The sequence below is a fragment of the Pygoscelis adeliae genome, unplaced genomic scaffold (assembly GCF_000699105.1).
Source record: "Pygoscelis adeliae isolate BGI_AS28 unplaced genomic scaffold, ASM69910v1 Scaffold318, whole genome shotgun sequence".
Lineage (NCBI taxonomy): Eukaryota > Metazoa > Chordata > Aves > Sphenisciformes > Spheniscidae > Pygoscelis > Pygoscelis adeliae.
In genome coordinates, this window is record NW_008825430.1 from 4,636,030 (window position 1) to 4,658,639 (window position 22,610).

Here is a 22,610-nt window from a genome sequence, read left to right on the forward strand (position 1 = left end):
GCTCGCTCCCGCTGCCGGGGCGCCCGCAGGCTCCCCGTCACCCCGAGCACCTTTTGTGGAAAAAGTGGCTTAATACTTTTCATGAGTAGCTTGAAACACCCGGTGAAAACAGCGTGAAGAGAGGCGGCCTGAGTTTTGGAATTTGGCAGAAGAGGTACCCTTGGCTAGGCGGGCAGGATGCACACGCTTGGCTTCTGCATGATGAGTATCTCTTTCTCTGGCTAATTCAGTGCCATTTTGGATCAGCCTGACAATGGCTAAGTTAATTGTGTCACGGAAAAAGAAAGGGTGGTTGGCATGTTGTCATATGGCCGGTGCAAACGTTGATAAAAGCGCTGTTGTCAACAAGCTTTTTTTATATATATATATGTGTGTGTGCGTATATAAAAATAACATTGTGATAGCATGATGTGTTTATAAACCAGCTACAAATTCCAGAAAGTGGTGGCTTAAAATAGAGGTAGATTTTAGTTTGGTAATCGGGTTCAGAAAATGTGTGCTGTAAAGCTAAAGTGGGAACTTTTCATTTCAACCTCTCGCTCGGGCTCAGTCCTTGCTTGTGCGGTCGTTATCTTTAATTCACTCTTGACTGGTTAACTGTTCAGTGGAAGAGCAGATGGTGGAGATCTGCTGAGGTGCGGAAGGCTGTGGTTAGCTGACGGTAGGCATCTTCAGCGGTGAGTTTTCATTGAATTATCCGAAGGGAGGACCGAACCCTTTTTATTTATGATACAGCCAAGCGCAGTGGATCTCTGTGTGCTTTCACAGATCCTTCGGAAGATTTATAAACTAATAGTAGCATTTGCTGACTGCCAGCACAGAGTTCCCTAAACAGTGTGGGGAGCAAGTAGGAGGCTTTAGAAGAGCGGCAGTTTCGTGAGTTGGACGATGACTCACTCTGCCTACTGACTGCAACGTGGCTGATCTAAAAAAAATACTTCTGTGCCCCGTATTTTTATAGTCAAAGGGATAGTACTTAGCAGGTTGTATAATATGTCATTAGTCATTCTTGGTCTTTCTCTTGTGAGTAATGGTTTGATCATTATGTGGTCTGCACAATCAAATTAACTGGTATCTTTCCGTCTTATTTGTATTTCTGAAAAAGACGGCTCATACTTGACTGTGTTTCAGTGTACATCCTGTTTACTGAAAACTGTGATAAATCCACGTGCAGCAGCTGAGCACGACTTGAAGGGGCTGCTTGCATAATGTGCGAAGCTGGCTGTGTGCGGTGATGTCTGCCGGCACTAGGAATAATTTCAAAGACGACAGCCCTTCTGTGGGTCAATTCTGTTGCCCCCTCCCGAGAACGGATCTGTTTTAAAAGCATAGTTGTAAACCACTTAGGAAACTAAGTGTATCTTTGCGTCCCCCTCAAACTTTGTGGGAGGAAGGAATAGAAGTACCGCAGAAAAAAAAAAAAAGGTGGTCTTGGAAAGGTGACAGCCTTAATGAAAACATCAGTGCCTGCGTGAATAGCCTATTCGGCACAAACTGGGGGTGATAAACACCCCCTTTTTGTCCTATGTGTTGTAAGTGATTAGAGCACAGTCCATGTGTTGCAAGTGATTAGAGCATGTTACACACAGCTGAAGAGGAGTTTGTCATTTTTGTTTATTTAGTGTGTATTTTCAAGACAGGGTTGGACTGATGGCTATGACTTTCATTGAAACGGAAAACGTATAAACCTAACGGGTGTTGGTGTCACTCTTAATAAGTATTAGTGTTTTAAAAAACCCACCTCATTATTTTCCAAAGTTAAAAATCACTATAAAATGCGAAGAAGAAAATTTGTTACTTTGAGCTCATTTTGCCTTGAGAAAAGCCTTGATTTCTTCTGGTTGATTACCCTTTAAGTGATTATTACCTTAGAGTGAAAGAAAGTTTGGGGTTAACTTTTTATTTTCCATCCCTCCTATCTGTTTCTGGTCCACAGGACTATTTGTCTTAAATATCTGTTTGCTATTGACTTGTGGATGGGGAAACTCGTTGAGCTGCTTCCCTGGCACGAGCGATGCTCTGGGGGGTGCAGCCCTGGCGGGGGGCGGGGGGGCAGCTTGCGGGCGATGGCAGCGAAGGGGCTCTAGCGTGTGAGCAAAGGGCTGCGCTGGGCGGGAGAGCGAACTGGCGCAGTGAAAGAAGTAGATCGTCATTGTGAAAGTGGTTAATGCGTGGGGTTAGTTTAGAAGCGTATCTTTTTGTTTAGACAAGGATATATGAACCTGCTACGGCGTTGTCATCTGTTACGTTTCCAAAGTAGAATTTTTAGTGGCAGTAAACAAAAGATCACTCCCAATTACTGAGTCCTAACTTAATTTGTTTTAATAGCGGGGTGTTTTTGCTGGGACAATCTCTAATTGTCCTCGCCATGCTCGCGTGAGGTTGGTAGATAGGCCAACTGGTCAGCTTCCTGGGACTAGGTCCTGTTTTGAATGATAGCTGGGCCCTGCTTTTTGTGGCCTTGGGATTAAGTCATCTGCTCATAGTTACGTAGGAAGTTTGTAGCAGGATCAGGTCAAATTGAAGGCTGCAATGGGTTGCTTATGTTGCCAACATTTGTTTTCTTAGCTAAATCACTCTGATTCTGAAAATCATTACATACCTTCCGAAAATGTTGCAATTAGTGGTCACCCAGTGGAAGGATATAGTGTAAGCTGATGACTAAAAATGCATCATTCCAGGGATACAGAATGAAGATTTTAGGACTCCTGCTTCAGTAAGCAAGTGGGCCATAACTCCCTTTCTCCTTGAAGCAGTGATGTCATAACTGCTCCCATGTTGCAGTACTGCTGCTGCCTTCGTTTAGTCATGGCAGTAAGGGGTAGGGTCTGAGTAATGGCGAAGAGATCGGCAAAACTTACTCCTTGCTACTGATGGGCATCTTTTCAAATCTGATCCTGTGCTGTTTGATGGAACTAGCTGAAAGAGAGGTTCCAGATGTGTCACCCAGCTGGTGCAAACCAATTCTGTATGGCTGCGTATTGAAGACATCAGCAATGTGAAACAATAGGCCTAATTATGGGGAAGAATACGACTGGTTTTAGATGGTCCCAAGGATATAAAATAGAGCTTATTGCATGGTATTTGAAGAGAGGCCTTGGACCTTGAGTTAACATGAAATTTAAAGTGTGAGTATAAGCTACAAAAATGAATTTCCATAATGATTTTTTTTTTGGGGGGTGGGGAATGAAAGGAGGAGGTCTGCGGTGATGTAAACTTTTTTTACAGGCAGCAGCTCAGAAGGAGCGAGCCTGAAAATGGTGCATGTGAATGAGAAAATATTTTTAGGTTTATAAAAAAGTTAGAAATTAAGAGGCTAGACTTCTGGTTTTTATAATTGTGAACAAAGAGTTGGATAGTCACTGGTGCTATCCTAATTAACCCTAGGATAAATTTGGTATTTGTTCTTTAAGTAAATTCATGGGTATTGCAAGAGGGGTCCTCACGCTGATATCTTAATACTGATATAAATTCAAGATAGTTTAGGGAAAAATAAGTGTTACCTCATTATGGTTGTACTAAGGTTGTATTAACCCTTGTAAAACACTGTCTAAAATTAGGTCTCTTGGCAGTATGCGAAGAAAGGAATCTCAAGGCAATAGTTACACAAGCTCTGAAGATCCCCCTCCTGGCAGGGTACTATACCACATCAGTGGAGGGCAGCGCAATGCTTTTCAGCTTAGAAGTACTACATTTGGTGATCTTTATTTAAAAAGAAAAACCCAGCAGAGGATAGCATGTGTTCCCTTCTCCTTCCCTGTGTTTGTCACGTGGCTGTACGGATAACCTGGAGGCAGGTGGTGTGTGGCAGGAGGGAGCGAGCCAGGGCACTGGGGCCGCGTGTCTTGGTGGCAGTCAGGCTTGAGCCTAAGGAATGGTAATATTTAAACGTGTTGAAACAGTCTTGTTCCTGTTTGCCAGTGTGCCTGCCTTTATTTTTTTTTTTTTTCCTGCATGCAATTCTGATAACTTTAGTGAATTGAGGCCATTATTTAGAATATGTTAATAATTTGTCAGCTGCTTTTGCTGCTCTGTTAGGAGTGGGGAGACTTGTTTTGCTTGGTCCCGGTTGTCTCACTGAAATGCTAGCACAGTTTTAAGGGAAAACACTCGTACAGTTAACTCTAAAGTGCTGGGATAGTGTGGAGAACTTTACATTTATTTAGAGAGCTGGGTGAAGAGCTGAAACGTGTTAATCTAAGATCCAAGATAAGACATTTAGTGGTTTGATGTGACCTATAGTTGTTGGGGAAGAACATACAAGTGACTTGTAATGGAATTGCCCAACCTTACCACGCTGTGTGAGGGACACCTTTGACTCTTCTCTTTGTGGCATCTTTGAGCTTTTAAAAGAAATGAGGATGTTGTGCGAAAATGCAACATGTGGTCTTTATGACTGCATTCTGCTGCTGCAGACAGGGAAACTTACTGAGCAAATGACCACTTTTGTTTTCATAAATAGTAGGTGCATTCATTAGACTACTAAAAAATAAATGGTGTCTGAAAGTGCCCATATGTTAGGGGAAGCGGTTATAGAATGTATCAGTTACTGTGTAAAATGTGCTCGCTGTTAGTTTTTCTCTGTAATCTAGGTTGGATAAGTGTAGAAATAATTGATAAAGTAACATTATTTGTCTAATATGTAGGCATTACCCCTATGATTCCTGTAACAATGAATCGATAGAGGCAAAATTATGATTTGAGATGTTAGTAAACTTTATCCAAAATGATACAGATTTAAGCTTTATAAGTGGCATTGGATGTGTGCTGTATATTCTGGAAAGTCAATAAATACTGGGAGCGCACAAACCTTACCCTTTTCATGTGAACGGTACCCAGTTATCTCTTATTACGGGGAAATAGTTAAAACCCTGATTTTTGTTTTGGAGTAAAAGTTTAGTGGAAAGAATTATTCCGAAATTTAGTGACTGAGGTGCAGGATATTTTTGTTTCTGACTTGTCTCATAACAGCTGTATTGGAGAATTACCAAGCTTTCTGTGATGTTCCCTTCTTTATTATGACTCAGTAGGATTTTTTTCGTTGTGTGCCTTATATTCTCTCTAGGTTATATCTAAAATTTTCACAATACCTGTTTAGAAATGGTGGTTGGTGATTATTGTCAGTTTTCCTCCACAAGTATGAAAAGTGTATGTAATTTCTAGTTAGTTTAGCTTTTGTGATGGTTTCTTATTTTGTAATTGGACACTAAATAAGTTGTATATTTAGGAGAACTTAAGGAGCTGGGGGAGGAGGAAGGCTTCTGTATGTATTGGAATACTGATGTATTTTTCTCTCCTTTTCAGGTTGTCACGGAGTAAAATGGATGGTAGCTTTGATTGTGATTGTGGTGAGCTGGAGCCACCTGATCATTAACAGAAGGCATCTTTTGTAAATCAAGAGCTGCCAGTTTCCCGTTTAACTAGACTGTAAACAAAGGAGAGAAAAAGGAGGAAGAAGGAAAAAAAAAAATAGTGCTTACCAGCACCATAGAATGACGCTGCTCAGGACCAGTCCAACACTGAATGTATCTGCACTGTGAGGAGGAGGATGTTAATAGAAGCCTATTATGTGCATATTTATTCACATTTTTGTTAAATGTTAACCAGTTTAGCACAGTAGAGCTGAGTGCATAGTATGTCATTTCATTCCGTTTGAGTTTCTTGTGAGTATTTTCTTTAATATCTGCAGAAATGCTGCACCTTTCTTGAACTATGAATGCTGCAATCTTTCTATCTTATGCTCGGTTTGAGTTCTAGAGCTTACGGGCTCTAAATTCAAGGGGACACAACAGGCCTGGCTGGCTCATAATGAAATGAGAGTGTCAAGAAACCATCTTGCAGTCAAAGCCAAGTGTTTCTTCTCCCTTTCTGTAAGACCTTTCCTTCAGATACCAGTGGAAGTGTCTCCGCGTGTTTACAGAAGCTTAGTAGTTTGAGGAAAAGGAAACGTAAAGAATTTTAAAATGGCAGAAAAATTTGAAAGTCTCATGAACATTCATGGTTTTGATCTGGGCTCTCGGTATATGGACTTAAAACCACTGGGCTGTGGTGGAAATGGCTTAGTTTTTTCTGCTGTCGATAATGACTGTGACAAAAGAGTGGCTGTCAAGAAAATTGTCCTTACAGATCCCCAGAGTGTTAAACATGCTCTACGTGAGATCAAAATTATTAGAAGACTTGACCACGATAACATTGTCAAAGTATTTGAAATTCTTGGTCCTAGTGGAAGCCAGTTAACAGATGACGTGGGCTCCCTTACAGAATTGAACTGTGTTTACATTGTCCAGGAATACATGGAGACAGATCTGGCTAATCTGCTAGAGCAAGGTCCTTTACTGGAAGATCATGCCAGACTTTTCATGTACCAGCTGCTACGTGGGCTCAAGTATATTCACTCTGCAAACGTTCTGCATAGAGATCTCAAACCAGCTAATCTTTTCATTAATACTGAAGACTTGGTGCTGAAGATTGGTGACTTCGGTCTTGCGCGAATCATGGATCCTCATTATTCCCACAAGGTGTGTGAAGAGTGGAAATATTTAAGTGATACACTGACAGCCATGCCTTCTTAAAGTAGCAGCTTTCTCCCTTTCTCAGAGGCAGATAGTCTGTGGAAGGCCCCGTTAGCAGGTGGGCTATCGTATTAGGGATCATGCAGAACTGGAATGCTTGCGAATAGAGTAAAACAGATCTCTGGATGACATGTTTTGTCTCGGATAGGACTGCTGCAAGCATAAAATGACACTTTTCTTTTTTTTACTAGATGTGTTCAGAAAAGCAGATTTTTAACAGTGAATACAGAACCTGAGATTAAGAGCAACATGTAGAGGCATAACTATAGAAGCCTTAGATGAGTTTATAAGCAGTGCACTCACAGTGTGCAAGTGTGGCTGCTTCCTGGGATTGATTTAGAGATACTGTCTTCCTGGTTTAGATGATGTTTCACAAGAGAGTTCATTATTATCTCTGTATTTATTTGGCATCTGGGAATAAGAAAGTTTTGCTGCAGTACCTCATTTGACTAATAAATAGTGTCATACTTCTGTATTGTTGCTGTTCACTCATAAAAATACTGCTGTTCCATTTTAAAAGGTAGAAAGACTTAGTAGGGGGCACATGGTACTATCCCCAGAACCTTGAGACCAAAAAATCTTGTAGTAGTGCATTTAAAAAATAAGAAGCAAGTAATTAAAAAAACGTACCCCTTAAATAAAAAAAATCTAAGTAAGCTTTTTTCTTTTTTTTAAATTAATTTCATTAGGGCCATCTTTCGGAAGGATTGGTTACTAAATGGTACAGATCGCCCCGTCTTTTGCTATCTCCTAACAACTACACTAAAGCCATTGACATGTGGGCTGCAGGTTGCATCTTTGCTGAAATGCTGACTGGGAAAACCCTCTTTGCAGGTGGGTAGAATAAAAATGTGTGTGTGTGTATTCCTAAAAGGAGCGGTACTGCTTAATTATCTTCCTAAAGAAAGGTTGATTCTCATGGCTAATATCAATAGTCATTGACTATCAGGATATGCTATATTATTATGCAATTATATAAGCAAACTATAAATTAATGAATTTGTAAAGCAGAAGACACTTCAATTACTGTTACTCATACCGGTGTGTATTTAGATAAATATCACAATTTAATTTAGTACTCACATATATGGTAAATCTGTCTGTAATTAGATTAAGCTAAATTTATTGGATGCCGCAGAAGTATTCTAAATACATGTATTTTAGTGAATTGGTGTATTCAGGGAGTATTTAAGGATTGTGAGTGCCCTGAGTATCATATTCATAAATCTTTATTTTTTTTTAAGGTAGTCAACCTAATCACTTCTCACTTCTTTATATTTTAAATTATGAAAGAGTAGCCCTTTTTTCCCCATTCCCAATTTTTTTGTCATCTACAGACTGTTTTGACCTGAGCTTTGTTTCAGTGGTATAGCGAGGACTCTTAAGATTTAAAATTTAGTGTGGCATACCGAGGAAATGTGTAAGCTCCAAACGTTTCTGGTAAGATAGGAAGCAATGCTCTGGTCTCGTTGGGTGCATCTACATTAGTGCTTTGGTTAGGATAAGGAGCAAATTTTTGAAGCAAATCTCTTGATGGCCATCCTGTACCACATTGCTGATTTAGCTCAGTGCACAAACTAGAGTTTTGGGTTTTTGTTGGTTTGTTTTTTTTTTAAAATAAAATGAAACTGCCATTTGCACTGCAGGAGATGACCCAATGTGCTCCACCTGCCGATAGGCATTCAGTCCATGGGGGCAGATGAGCTAGTCTAGAGTAAACCCCTGAAATGCTTGTTTTGTGTGCACCCTGGGGCCTCAGCAGCAGCTGTCTCATTCAGGCTTGCTCTTGGATTTGCTCCTGTTGATCTAAATTACTGGGGTAATACAGATAAAATCTCTAAGAACTGAGCTTGCATTTCAAAGTTCACATTCCTTTAGACACATGTGGACTAAAAGCACACCTCTGCAGTAATTCTTAGCTTTGTATGTCAAAGTAATGAAATTGAGAGCTTTTTCCCATTAAGTACTATTAATGGAGTACTGTCACCTTGGAATCATTATTTTATAGAAATCAGTGATTAAGAAAAGCCTCTTAGCAACTCACTGCAAGTTAATATGCAAACTCTTTGAGTTACTAACTATTGGAGTAATGTCCCCAGCGCATTAAACGCTTGGCTGGTAAGAGTTTTATTAGGTTTCTCTTGCATCAAGCACTTCTACTGGAAAATAGTGAAATAGTGGGAGAAAGCCTGTGGGTTTCAGCATTCGGCATAGATTGATTGTAACTGCTAACATTTTGGCTTTTTGTTTTTCGAGTAGCATTGGTATTTGCCAGAGGTTTTTATAGGTCTAATATCTGTGTAGTGAGTTAGATTTTTTTTTTAAAAACTCAATTTTAGTAACGAAAATCCTAAGTTTATAGGCTCGTTTATGTGCCCTGATTGCATTGTGTAGATACCTAGAAAAATATTTTTAGATGTGGATGTGACCCTCTGATAGTTTAGCATTGCCATAGTCTTCTGATCTAAAGAGTGGAGTTCTTAATGTCATGCATTTGGAAAGGGAACATGGTTGGAGATATGACAGTTAGCCTGTCCTGAGACTCTGAATAAAATTGTTTTGCAAAGTTGTTTGGAGGGCTTGATTTGGTAAATTTGCAACTTCCTGTCTACTTCTGAACCATCCCTTAGGAATCCTGCTGTCTGGAAAGCTGACTGGAATGGGAAGGAAGAATGCAGATTAAAATTGCAGAATACCTGGGATGAGGGAGGCAAGGGGAGTTAAGGCAGAGGAATTCAATAGCTGTTCCAGACAACTTCTGTAATTCTTTCTTCTAAATAAATATTTTAAAATGCTCATTTCATTTATAGTGGAAAGAAAGCTGATTAATTTTAGGATGGATAGGACGTGAAGTAATGTTACAGTAAAATCTGTTTTCCAGCAAATTACTGACAGTATAACATCTGATAGATTATATGAAGTAATTTGTAATAGTCTGAAGTAGGAGAACAAACCAGCTTTTTCAATCCAGCAAATAAGTTAACACGAGGCAGGACTGATTCAGTTGGGGAACGTAGGTCTTGGTCAAATTTTCCATAGTGACTTTGCCTCAGCTTTTCTTTAAGTCATCTGGCAGATGTGTGGTAGGATGTCCAGTGCAGACCGTCACGCAAACTGCTGAAGCAAACTGGTAGCGCATAGATTTTGAGATGGTACAATCTCTTTCTGGCCCTGCCTATTTTTGTATGTCACATGCATCAATATCGCTGGTGATTGCCCAGAGCTGCTTGGTGAAACACTGGCATGCAAACAACCCTATATATTTGCATCTGCTAGTTGAATCTCTAGGGTGCTACATGCTTCTTGGAGCTGAACAATAAATTGAGGTAGACAAGGTGTATTTCTGGGTACTCCAACTTAAACACTGGTACTGAATATAGATGCTGTTCATTATTCAAAATTCGCCTGCTGTATAGGCCCTTATAGTTCTTTACCCAGGGAAACTTCAGATAGTGCTAAAAGTGTTCTATAATTTCAATCATAATACAGTACTTTTTTTTTTTTTAAACAAGATTACACTACTTAACTGGCAGGTGACTTTTGGTCTTGCACCTGACAGTAATACAGGGTTTCAGAATAGAATATTAATACAAATGGCTGTGGCCTGTAAGATCTCTTGCTGAGCTAAACCACTACTGTTTTTATTAATGAGGGACATAAAATTCAAAGTGAGGTCAAATATTGAATTCATTAGATGGATCAGTTGAAAGGGGAGGATTGCAGTATATAGTATGTAACAAAAAGATAGTGTTGCTGTAGAGTACCTCACCTATGGTGAAAACATCCTTGCAAAAGGTTAAGTTTAGGTCGCTTTATCTGTGTGTAGCAGCTCCGTAATTCTTCATACACTACAGCATTTTTGAGAGCTCTTCAGATTTATTAACATTCAAATTTAGAACTTCAGCCCTTCCTCTGTTGTAGGAGATAATAGTCTTCTACTGAAAATAGCTGCTCAGAGCACAAAATTTTGACGTGCCTTTCACATACAGGGATCAGAAGTGTTTGAAGTTGAAATGGCAGCTTGTATTTTCTCTTGGTGCTTAGGTGCGCATGAACTTGAACAGATGCAGTTGATTCTAGAATCAATTCCTGTTGTACATGAGGAGGACCGTCAGGAGCTTCTCAATGTAATTCCAGTTTACATTAGAAACGATATGACTGAGCCACACAAACCTTTAACTCAGTTGCTTCCAGGCATCAGTCCTGAAGGTAAGTAATTCAGAAAAAAGCACTACATGTATTTCAAAATCATAAAATAGTGAACAACTTCACAGTGCATGTGTGTGCATGTGAAGTTGTTAACAGTTGCACATGTTAACATGTGCATGTGAAGTTGTTAACAGTTGCACATGTTAACATGTGCATGTTAACAGCAAGTTTCAGTTAGAAGAATCTGTGCATTTTCTGAAGAAGGATTGTCTTCCACTGTAATAAAAAAAGATTTTTCTTACATGATAGCTACTTGGTCATCTTTTGGAGTAGAACGGTGAATCTCTGCTGGACCTGTTTGCACTGGAAGACTGATTGAATTGCTCTCTTTTGAGACACTGGCCTTCTAAATATAAGGGAACATTGGAATGGAGTCAGTGTAAAACAACTGTCTTTCAAATCTTGTTAAAAGAAAGTCCCCAAACCAAACTGACAGCAGTATTTCCTGGTAGCTGTTGGAGGATGCTGATCCAGTGTGAGGCATTCTGCCTCTTAGCATTTCTTCCTGCTTTAAGTTAAATTATTGTTGATCTTAGATTTGACCTCTACTCTTCTAGCTTTCCTGTGGCTACAGGAGGCATATTTGGCAGTATAGTGTCAGTAGCTGATACTTCACAGGTGGCTGCATTTAAGCAAACGCACACCTCTAGAGCAAAGCACTGCGCCTTAATCTTAAATTCTAGATGTCTGAAATGTCACTTTTCTCCTATTTAATGATAACTTTCTCTGCAGCGCTGGACTTTCTGGAGCAAATTTTGACGTTTAGTCCCATGGATCGATTGACAGCAGAAGAAGCTTTGTCCCATCCTTACATGAGCATTTATTCCTTTCCAACGGATGAGCCTATTTCAAGTCATCCTTTTCACATTGAAGATGAAGTTGATGATATTCTGCTGATGGATGAAAGTCACAGCCATATTTATAATTGGGAAAGGTAAATGTATCACTTATCTGTGGCATGTAACGTAACTGAATGGTTGTGTGTTTGAAGTAATGTTGCTTCATGGGCATCACTTCCTTTTCAGTTTGTTTCTTCTTCTTAAGTTGACCTGAGAATAAATTTCTCGCTTATAGGCAGTGCATTGTCATTGGGTTTATAGTTCATTAGACTGACTTGGATATGCCGATGCATCCCTGAGACGCACTCAGGACTCCAGAAAGTTAACCCCTCCATTACTTTTTTCCCCCACAAAAAATATTTCTCTAAAAAATAAACTTTAAATGGAGAGAGTTTTAAGTATGATTGTCTTCTCCAATGCTTAGCTCGTATAATAGTAAAGAGATTTACGGTAGCCATTTAAAGTCAGTTAAACACACTTTAAGGAAGTGTTCTGTAAATGGAGTGAGCTATTGTACATAATTCTGGTCTTAGATCTTTCAGATGTGCATGAGGATTACTTTATGCCAGATTAAATTAAAAACCTGGAAGAGGTACCTGATTGGATTGAGGAAAAACTTTATCTGTGTTGAATTGTCACTATTCTGTAAGGGAATTTCTAAACTTAACTGTCTCTGTCACGGGAGCTAGAAGACTTTTTTCACTGCTAACACTTCGGAAATTGTTTTACAGATACCATGAAAGTCAGTTTTCAGACCATGACTGGCCTATTCATAATAACTATGAAGCTGATGAGGTTCAGCGTGATCCAAGGGCTCTTTCTGATGTTACTGATGAGGAAGAAGTGCAAATAGATCCTCGCAAATATTTGGATGGAGATCGTGAAAAGTATCTGGAGGATCCTGCCTTTGACACCCACTTCTCTACTGAGCCTTGCTGGCAGTATTCAGATCACCATGAAAACAAGTATTGTGATCTGGAATGTAGTCACACTTGTAATTACAAAATGAGGTCATCTTCATACCTAGATAATTTAGTTTGGCGAGACAGTGAAGTTAACCATTACTATGAGCCCAAGCTTATTATAGATCTTTCAAACTGGAAGGAACAGAGCAAAGAAAAGTCTGATAAGAAAGGCAAGTCTAAATGTGAAAAGAATGGGTTGGTGAAAGCTCAGATAGCACTTGAGGAAGCATCACAGCAACTTGTTGAAAAAGAAAGGGAGAAGAATCAAGGATTTGACTTTGATTCGTTTATAGCAGAAACCATTCAGCTTAGTTTACAACACGAGTCTACTGATGTTGACAAATTAAATGACTTGAATAGCTCAGTGTCTCAAATAGAGTTGAAAGGATTAATATCAAAGTCAGTAAGCAGAGAGAAGCAGGAGAAAGGAATGGCTAATTTGGCACAGTTAGAAGCTCTGTACCAAACTTCTTGGGACAGTCAGTTTGTAAGTAGTGGGGAGGAGTGCTTCCTCATAGACCAGTTTTGTTGCGAAGTAAGGAAAGATGAACAAGTCGAAAAAGAAAACACTTACACCAGTTATTTGGACAAATTTTTTAGTAAGAAAGAAGATGCTGAAATGCTAGAACCTGAGCCAGTAGAAGAGGGGAAGCTTGGGGAGAAGGAAAGAGAAGAGAGCTTTCTCAGTAACAGTGGAGAACTCCTCTTCAACAAGCAGCTTGAGGCTATAGGTATTCCTCAGTTTCACAGCCCTGTTGGTTCGCCACTGAAATCAATACAGGCCACGTTAACGCCTTCTGCTATGAAATCATCTCCCCAAATTCCCCACAAAACGTACAGCAGCATTCTGAAACATCTAAATTAAAACACTCAGCAGACATTTCTTTTATATTCATGAGATGTGTTTGTCTTTTTTTATTACTAGTGTAAGTAATTTTTTTACTTGAATCAGACGGTGTAATTTTGGTATGGATTTCATTAGTTTTCTGTTTACCATTGTTTTTACAATCCAGAATTACTTTCTATACATGAGTTACTTTTGTTTTTAAACTGGCATGTCGTTTGCACACAAAATTAAAGAATAGAGCAAAATAATGCAAAATGCAGGAGGTAACAAAAAAAATGCACTAAACCGAGAAAAAAAACATTCTCTCAGTAAAACAGTGTCCATGTTTTGCAGAAAAAGAACCTTGCCTTGAAATTTACACAGTGAGACTGTACATAATTGCATGAAAATATCTATTTTTCCCAAACATTTTTTCATTCATGCGTATTTTAGAGTTTTTCATACTGTACACATTTCTTAGACACATGATACCAGCAGCAACTGAAATGAATGCAGAATTTGGTACGCATGTGTTATCTACCTCAAGGTAACAGCAGTATGTGGCAAAACATTAACCACCCATAGTGCTTCTCATTATGCACTTCTATTTAGCCAGCATTATTGTAGTAGCTATTCTTATTGAAAATCATTCAATATTTATAAATGTTCTGGTATGCATTCTTTATAGTGAAGTGTTAATATGCAGCACTTTTATTTATTTTAGCAAATAAGTATATTTCTGTAATTATAGAAAGTCAACTTAATTTTTGAGTTACTTTTCAGATAAAAGTTTTTGTTTAGCACTATGGTTTTATTGCCTACATAGCTGGATATATATTAACATCGGCTTATTCTGAGGCTATCCAATACATTTTTTTTTTTTATTTTTTAGTTTTCATTTCAAGTAAAGCACTCACTGTGTATAGGAATTTGTAATTGGAGGTGCTTGATCTCTACAAAAGAAATTAGGAATTGCTTTATTATCAAATGCTCCTAGAAGTCTTAATTGTGTTCATTTTTTAAAAATTTTGTAATGTTAGTTGTGTGCATGGAAATAATTAAGGTACAACATTACTGTAGGTTAAAGTTCTATATGGTGAGACATTTTGTTTTTACTGTATGTTTTTACTGAATGATTCCTGTCCCGCTCCCACCCCCCCTCAAAAGCAAGCATGAATAAAATTAGGTTAAATATAGCATGTAGCATCTCGGTCTTCTGAAAATTTGTTTTACCTTCTGATTTTTTTTAATACTGGATGTATCATTGGCTCCCCTGTTGAAAAGGAAAAACAAATAAAAACATGGCCAGCAAAAACGGCTGTTGTGTGTTGATGGTTTGCACGATGGGAGGCAGAGGCGCTACTGTAGTGCGGCTGGCTGCGTGGGGGCGGGCGGGCGCGGACAAGGTGCTCAAGGGAGCAGGAGACGTTGTCTGGCAGCCTGCCCTGGCAGTGCCGCCGCTGGGGATGCAGCGCCCTGGAAGGAGACGCCAGAGGAATACCTCCGTCCCAGTGCCTACGGCCCCGTGTGTAAGAAGATCTTCTGTAATGGTATGGCTATGAAAGTGTAAGTGTACGGTAGTGTCAATAACCACGTTTGATGAAAATACAATTGACTTCCAGAGTATAAGTGAGCATGACTCTTTCATCAGCTTTTTAGAGGGAATAGTGTTAAAGTGGAAAAGCTGCTGCGAGCGCACGTGAGCACCTTCATGTCGTGCTGGGGTGAAGGTAATCGTGCAGGTCCCTCAGCCAGGAGCCTGGCTGGAGCGCTTTCACAAGGAGGTGTTGGGAGCAGGACCAGGTAACTCCTACGGGATGTTTCAAAATGTGCGGATCGGGTCTCTGTTGCAGCAAGCCCTGAGAACAGTCTGTATTTCTCTTCCAGTTCCTCCTGTCAGAACCATTCCTGAGGGAGCTAATTAGCCGTACAATAAAGCTGCATCTTTTGGCAAACTCCTACACCTTTTTCTATGACAGTGTCTTAGTTCCTCCAAATTTTTCCATCCCTCCTCCCCGGCTCTGGCAGATGGTGCAGCTGCAACTTGCTTGAAATAAGGAGCTGCCCCTTCAACATAGCAGAAAATGGTCACCTGGGGCGGTGGGACACAGCGCGTGTCCTTGGGCATGGTATGTGAACGTTTACGTAGCCGTATCAATTCCTGTGTACGGGGCGGTAGGGAGGAGGAAAGGGCTGGTTGCCCTCTCCTAGGCAAGGAGCTGTTTTGAAGTGGTGTGGTAGGGCGGTTGGGGTTTGTTTTTTTTTTTTTCTCTGAGATTGGATGAAAGCAGTGGGTGGGAAGCGCTTGGAAACTGGAAACAAAATTCAGCTTCCAAACAGCTTGTGCAAATGATGTCTCTTGTTTTGTTGTGTGTGGTGGTTTTTTGGGTTTGGTTTTTTTTTCCTTCTTTGAGAACACCAATCAAACTCAACAGTACTGAAGAAGCCTGTAATGGTAGAAAGGGAACATTTTACACTCAAAAAGGAAGGGGAGAGTCAAGTGTTGAGCCTAAATCCAGCAGGGTGCTTCACTGCCTTTGACTTCTATTTGTGCTGGGGGAGCAACGCTGTACAGGCACTGCTGGCTGCTTTGGTGAAAGCCCTGCTCTCATAACGGGCTCCATCCACGGATCGCTGGAGGGTACAGCTAGGCAGTCTGGGTTATTAAGTAGAAGTAATTGCCTATGTGGAGATGATTAAAGGAAGTAAAAGCGCTTCCTAAGGACCATGCAAAGTGAAATCCACTGCCGGAAAGGGAAGATACTCCGAGCGTGGAGCTGGGTTCTCCCCTGGCAAACCACAGGAGTCCTGCGTTGGGAGAGCAGCCTGCAGAAAGTGCAGGGTTTCGCCGGGTCTTCCCAGCGGGTGGAAGGTGGTTTCTGTCCCGCGCTCATCAGCCGTGTCCATCCCTGCAAGAAAAAAATAGGGCAGTTACATGTTGTAGCCCTTTGGCTGTGACCTAGCAACTGAATTGTCTTTAAAAACAAATTATGAAGAGCCTTAAATTGTAAGCCAGATAAAGGGACCACTGTTGCCTGCCAAGGTGCTTGCCAAGTAAAATGGAACACCCTTATTTAACAAAAAAATAAGAAATGAGAATGTTAAGCGTTTTTTAAAATTACCTTTTCTTCTCTATGTGGTCTTTGGTAAAAGGCAGCATTTTAAAGTATGTCTAACAAGAACTTCAGCTAGAAGAGTTGATGTTTACCCTTACCGAACAGAGCATAGTGGCTCTTATTCTATGCAGCTGCACACCAAAAACTCACCGCTAGCTAGGGAGAGCATGGAAGAGTCTGGCTGTCCAAAGCTGTGTGGCTTTTACTTGGGTAGTTAATCGTTGCCTCATTTCTCTTGTCCTGATAAAAGCATAATTATGTCAGCAATGAAGCAGGACGTGCTCTTACCCTTACAGGACAGAGCATGTTACATGTACTGTCATCACAGGAGATCTGGTAACTGCAAACTGGCACAATGCTTAACAGTTTGTCCCGATCGGGAGTTCTCAGTCATGGTCAGTTAACTTTCTCACAATTGTATTTAATTTTAATTAAGTAAGAGTTGCTATATATAATCTCAGCTATTTATGCAAGACTTTGCCCGTGCTGCTGTTCGTAGTACGATCACGGCACGATCAGCGTGTCTCAGCCAGTCTTTGCCTTGAGCACAACTGCTCTGCTGGGGCTGTAGGCTGGACGTGGCCAGCGGGGACCTGGGGCGGCTGGGCAGGCCCTGCTGCTGCATCTTCTCCGCCCCGGGCGGCAAGGTAGCCTGTGTCGGCAGCAGTGAGTCCCCTGCCTACAGCTAAATTTGTGTGCCCCGATTTGCTTCGTTTTCCTGTCACCTTCCTATTGCTTTTTCTGTGCTGTAGAAGTTCTTAGAAGCGTGCCTGGTACCTACGTTTAAACCCTTGCTCAATTCTCACTTTGGCCTGGCGTATTGCCTGGAGGCATTCGTTTACAGACAAGTTTTTGATGCCTTTTCTTACAGGGGGAGGCTTCCTCCTGGAGAGTTTTTCCTCCGTATGCAACTAATGTTGCTCTGCAGCTATTTTTGCTATTTTTTTTCTGTCCCCTTCTAAACTCTGCGATAGTCAGAGGTAGCAAGTTTTTCCACGTGTGGACTTTTCATCCCCTGTTCTACAGGCGTGTATACCACAAAACACAGAGAATTGTAGTTAAGGGTCCTGAGGAATTCAGTGACACGCAGTGGTGCAGATTATTTCTGGGTATCAATAGAGGGGAAAAGCATCCTTAAACTAAATCTGCTCTCACAAGTTGTCTTCCCTTTATTTATACTCATTTTGCTTTTCTGTTGCTGAGATTTGGAAGTGCTTGTCAAGCCTTCAGTTAGGTTTTACACGTAATTAAACAGTAAATGTCCTCGTTCTTCCGAAGACGCGATCCTGAGCAACAGCAGCCCTGAACCAATTTGTTCCTTATTCCTTGAATTATTTCAGTGCTTTCAAAATCCTGCAAATTCTTGTTTGTTGTTCTGCCGCTGTTTGCGTCAGACTTGAGCTGAGCAACCTGGGAAGCAACGCTGCGGGGTATTTAGTAACAAGCAAATAATCCAGATCACCGCTGGCACCCAGCACTCTTGGGCTTCCATTCCAGTGTCTCTATATTTAAAATGGTTATCTGCTTACTCCGAGTGCTATTTGAGAACTCCTTAAAATATTGACTGTTGAAAAGTTCAATGACTTCTTTCGACGGAGAATCGGCGTCGCCCATAAGGTGATTTGCATGCACCAGACCACGTGCGGAGGCAGCTCTGCCCCGGTAGCCCATGTGGACGTGGTGATTAGCCAGGTACGGCCGCACTCTGCAAATAGCTGTGTGAATAGCTGGCAGCAGCCGTCGCATCGTGTCACTGGCTTTCCTCTGGAACCTGTCTGTCACATCCTGACTGCAAAGCAGCCCTTCTGTAGCGAGCTCAGATAATAAAATTCCTCTTGTAATCTATGTGCTGGTCTACAGCAGCCAAAATTACTTTTAACCTTTATGTCACCCAGCCTGGATGTTATGCGCGGCATGAAATACGAAAGTGTGCTTTTTGCAGTTGGGTGCAGGACAGGGAACTTATGACTTGTCCGGCTTCGGAGCCAGCGATACCATTGCCTTTCACAACCCGCTCGCCCTCCCCGGCTTTGGTTCCCTTGCTGGTAGAACAGAGGCGCTGGGCTGTGATTACCCGCAGGGCTGCAGGCGGTGTGGCTGGGCTAGTGCATCCCGCGCTGCCAGCGGGGCGGGGGTCCCTTGCTGTCCCCTGGGATGGAGGGGGGCTGGCTGAGGGCACGGCTACACGGAAAGGGATGCGGGGAAGGACTTCTCCTTCTGTGTTAGTGGGGGGCTTGGGTTAATCTGCCCTCACCGATAATACACTCGATGGGTGTTTCTAGGGTAGGGAGTCATTACTGAATTGGTGGCTGATGGTTTGTTGGGGTTTTTTCAGTTTTAACATTTGTTTCCTAATCAGTAGAAGGCTGATACGTTTTGTCCTAATTCCGTATAGTTCCACATTACTTGTGCCTTCGCTTACTCTTTTGATTTTTCCAAATTTCTTGTAACTTCTGGTTTAGGCTCGTTATATTCTTCTAGTAATCATTCGTGGCTGAGTACAGTCCAAGGCCTGTGGGTGATCTCCTGCCTGCTTGGTTAAAGATTGCTGGCCACTCTCAGAATAGATGTGAGGCCTAATAAAATACAGGCTTTCCTTTATATCTGAATTTTGCCATGTTCCTCAAGTCATACCCCAAGGCTCCGGTGCTGTGCAGCGTGGAGGCTTCTTTGCCACACTAATCCCGCTGTGGCTGGTGCAAGGTAAGTATAAACCTAGTCATTTTTCTGTGTCATCATCTCCACAGCATCTTCCCAAAAAGGTGTCTCCACGCCGCAAGTGTAGCCAGGGTAGAGTTTCTGCTTTACAAGATGGTTGATCCTTAGACACGCTTTTAGTTTGCGGCCCAGGCTTCAGCTACGGATGCTCCAAACCTGGACACTGGCACTAAAAGGACATTTTGTCATTCTTGTTCTTGGGGGTGCCGTTCAGACTGGATTAGAGCTTAAATCTTCAGTGCTAGAGGCTGTAGAGAGATGACATGTCCATTCAATGTCTGTCTTGAATTTTATCATTTTTAATCATTTAAAGTCATGGAACTGAATGACAGATTTAGTGTGACTTCTGTGTTTGGATATAGATTTAAACAGTACAGTTCTTGAAATAGCTGGATAACTAGCAGAGACATTTTTAAAGCCTATGATTAAGAAAGCAGATGGGTTTGATTTTTATTTTGTGTTATGTCTGCCTCAGATTTTTTCTGCTAATTCTACAGAGTTTCTTAGCAAATTTGATGTTGACACATACTGAAAGATTAAGTTACTTCTACATGCTAAGTTATCTTTTGGACCCTTATGCATGATACTTCACTGATTTTCCGTGATTCTTTATTTTCTTTTTACTTGCTTTATACTTCATGCTGAGAGACCCTCAACTGTTTGAGGCTCTTAATTTTACATCACACCTAGCCCTGCGAAGGAGCAAGGTGCCAGTCTATACAGCTATTGGAGTGCAGAGCAGACAGGAATGTCCTTTGGGTATTGCTGGCACTTATATCCCTATTTCTATTGACCTTGCTAACTGCATCACGTAGAGTACAGCATAGATTTCCAGCGAGACAAGGTACAAAACCTCACCGTGACTGGCTTAGGGACCTGTATGGAGTGAGGAGGTTTATCATCGAGGGCAGAGGAAATCCAAGAGTAAAGCAAACCCTGAAATTCAAATGGAGCCGTGGCAAGCTGCGCAGCCACCGCGCGGCTCACAGTTTGCAGCTGCACACCAAAAACTCACCGCTAGCTAGGGAGAGCATGGAAGAGTCTGGCTGTCCAAAGCTGTGTGGCTCTTACTTGGGTAGTTAATCGTTGCCTCATTTCTCTTGTCCTGATAAAAGCATAATTATGTCAGCAATGAAGCAGGTTTTTTGGTTCTTCATCCATTATGCAGCAAGATGTGGAAGCACATAGTTGCTTGATGTAGTGGCTGAGTGAATTGGAAATGACTTGATGTGAAGTGGGCTGCTGGCCATGGTGGGGGTTTGGGGCCAGCGGCAGGTACCAGTGCCGGCAGCGGAGAGGAGCCGGGGCGTAACCACGGGAGAGTCCAGCTCATCCTCCAAAATGCTGCCACAGCCCGGGGAGGAGATTTCCACCCTGCCTGCCAGGAATTACAGTCTGCGTTGGCATGGGCGGGAGGAAAAATATGATGGGAAACAGGGAGATTAAAATAACCCCAGTGAAAACAGGATGTTGGAAAGCTGGTAACGGAGCGGGGCTGCAGGGCCGTCTGTCTGCGGAAGGCTGGCTGTCTGTCTGCGGAGGGCTGCTGGGAGCAGGGAGGCTCTCGCACAGGGGCTGTCTGGGGGAAAACACCCAGTTCTCACACGCTTATGGGCCCGCACTAAACCCCCGAGGCAGAGGCAGCACGGCTCTGCTGGCAGCAGGCTGGCATCTTGTGTTCCCCAAAACATGACTGATCACGGCTATTTACACAAATGTGTTCGCTCACCTTCTCTCAACACCTGCCTGCTCTCTTTTTCATCGGATGAAGGTCATAAACCATTCCCTACAACGCACCGGGCTGGCACCACATTTATTTAACTGATACGACTTCACAGGCGCTGCCAAGCAGCGAAATGAAGCTCTATTTCACAGCTCGGCTGTCACTGGGGAGCTCTATTTCTCCCAGCTGATCGCAGCCTGCTCTCCGAGCTGTGATCCATGGCTTCCTTCCAGCCTAAAACAAAATAAAAACCAAACAGTGTTTTTCTCTTGCTAACTGACTCTTCCTTTCAGGGGCTGACAGCAGCAGTTACCGGCGTGGATTTATGGCAGGCTTGGCGGGTCCCTGCAGACGGGGGAGCTGGTTCCCATCACCAGTAGCCGGTTTGCGAACCGCCAGAGGTTTTTGCTGCAGCTGGCGATGGGCTGCCGGCTGGTGCTCGGCCAGCTCGTCGAATCCCTCGCACGCCCGTCGCTGAAGTGTTTCCGCTCCTTTGCGAGCGGGGAGAGTCTGGGTGCCAGAGGCTGGTTTCAGCCTGGGAGGACGTGGTGGGCTCACAGGAGGGCTCTGCATTGCGAAGTCCCAGTCTCCAGCACGTGTAGACCATGCTCAGAAGCAAGCATGAACTCAGCCTTAACCCTGTAATTTATGAGTTCATTGAGCCATTAGAAAATGCATAATAAAATCTCTGAGGCTAAACCAAACTGGTTTATTCTTTAAGGTAAAATAAACATTACTATTTTCGATGAGTCCAAACTGCTATCCACTTATTTACCGTCCATGGTCAATTTTAATCTGCTACGTACACTGCAAGTCACCAGTGTTTGTCAATGCAACGCAGACTCAGATGGATGCAAAACAGTCCTTGGGTGAGAACTGTGTCATCAGTCTTAATCAGCTGGGCTGTGGTTATCCCAGAGCAGTTCTTCTTGGCCATCTGGTCTTCTCCCAGTTGGGCGTTACACCCAGACAGGCGTCAGTCTAGTCTCGGTGACCTTTCAGCAGAGGAAGGAAAGCTCAGTAAATGGCGGGCGCCCCCAGGCTCTGCCCAGCACCGTGCAAGTCCCGCAGCAGTGAAGCTGAGCTCCACTGGGTTTCCCTGGAGTATCTGCAAGTTACTTTTCTCATCAGTGTTGCGGATGATTGGGGTCCTTAGGATGCCAGCATGGCTAGTATTTCCTGTAGCCTCGGTTTCTCTTCTTCCGTGCTCAATGAGACAGATTTGCTCTCCGGGTCCATAAAATAGTTGAAATGCTATGCTCATCCATGAACATCACAGATGTTCACTGCATCCCTTGGCTTTTATGACAGGTGAGAAATAGAAGGTGATGGACTGCTTGAAGTGAAATAATTAGCTGGAGTTAGTGGCCTGCCTGCCCCGGAGCTCAGGCAGTTCCCTGGAGCAGGGGGATGCCGAGCTCCTCTAATGATCAGCCCTAGTACAATTTTTTCCCAAGCAGAAAAGAGAAGATTTTTAAGCTGAAATTCTTCACCGTTGCAGGATTTGACATGAATTTTGGCATCTGCAGGCAGTGTCACACGAGAGCCGGCTTCAAACCCACAGAGCTGGAGCTGGGGAGCCCCCAGCACACCGGGGGGGAGGCAGGGGCACCCCTGTGGCAGCCCAGAAAACAGATCAAAT

At 42.3% G+C, this 22,610-nt stretch overlaps 1 protein-coding gene across 4 annotated transcripts in view; it reads left to right on the forward strand.

The window, feature by feature from the left end:
• MAPK6 (mitogen-activated protein kinase 6) overlaps positions 1–14,726 on the forward strand; it is a 61,493-nt gene extending 46,767 nt beyond the window's left edge. For all 4 annotated transcript variants that reach the window (XM_009330965.1, XM_009330966.1, XM_009330964.1 and 1 more), the window contains 5 exons: positions 5,305–6,518; positions 7,262–7,406; positions 10,617–10,781; positions 11,514–11,715; positions 12,352–14,726. In XM_009330965.1, the coding sequence (XP_009329240.1) occupies positions 5,964–6,518; positions 7,262–7,406; positions 10,617–10,781; positions 11,514–11,715; positions 12,352–13,450 (2,166 nt within the window). In that variant the 5' untranslated portion in view covers positions 5,305–5,963 and the 3' untranslated portion in view covers positions 13,451–14,726. The remainder of the gene's footprint in view (positions 1–5,304; positions 6,519–7,261; positions 7,407–10,616; positions 10,782–11,513; positions 11,716–12,351) is intronic.
• The last annotated feature ends 7,884 nt before the right edge of the window (positions 14,727–22,610 follow it).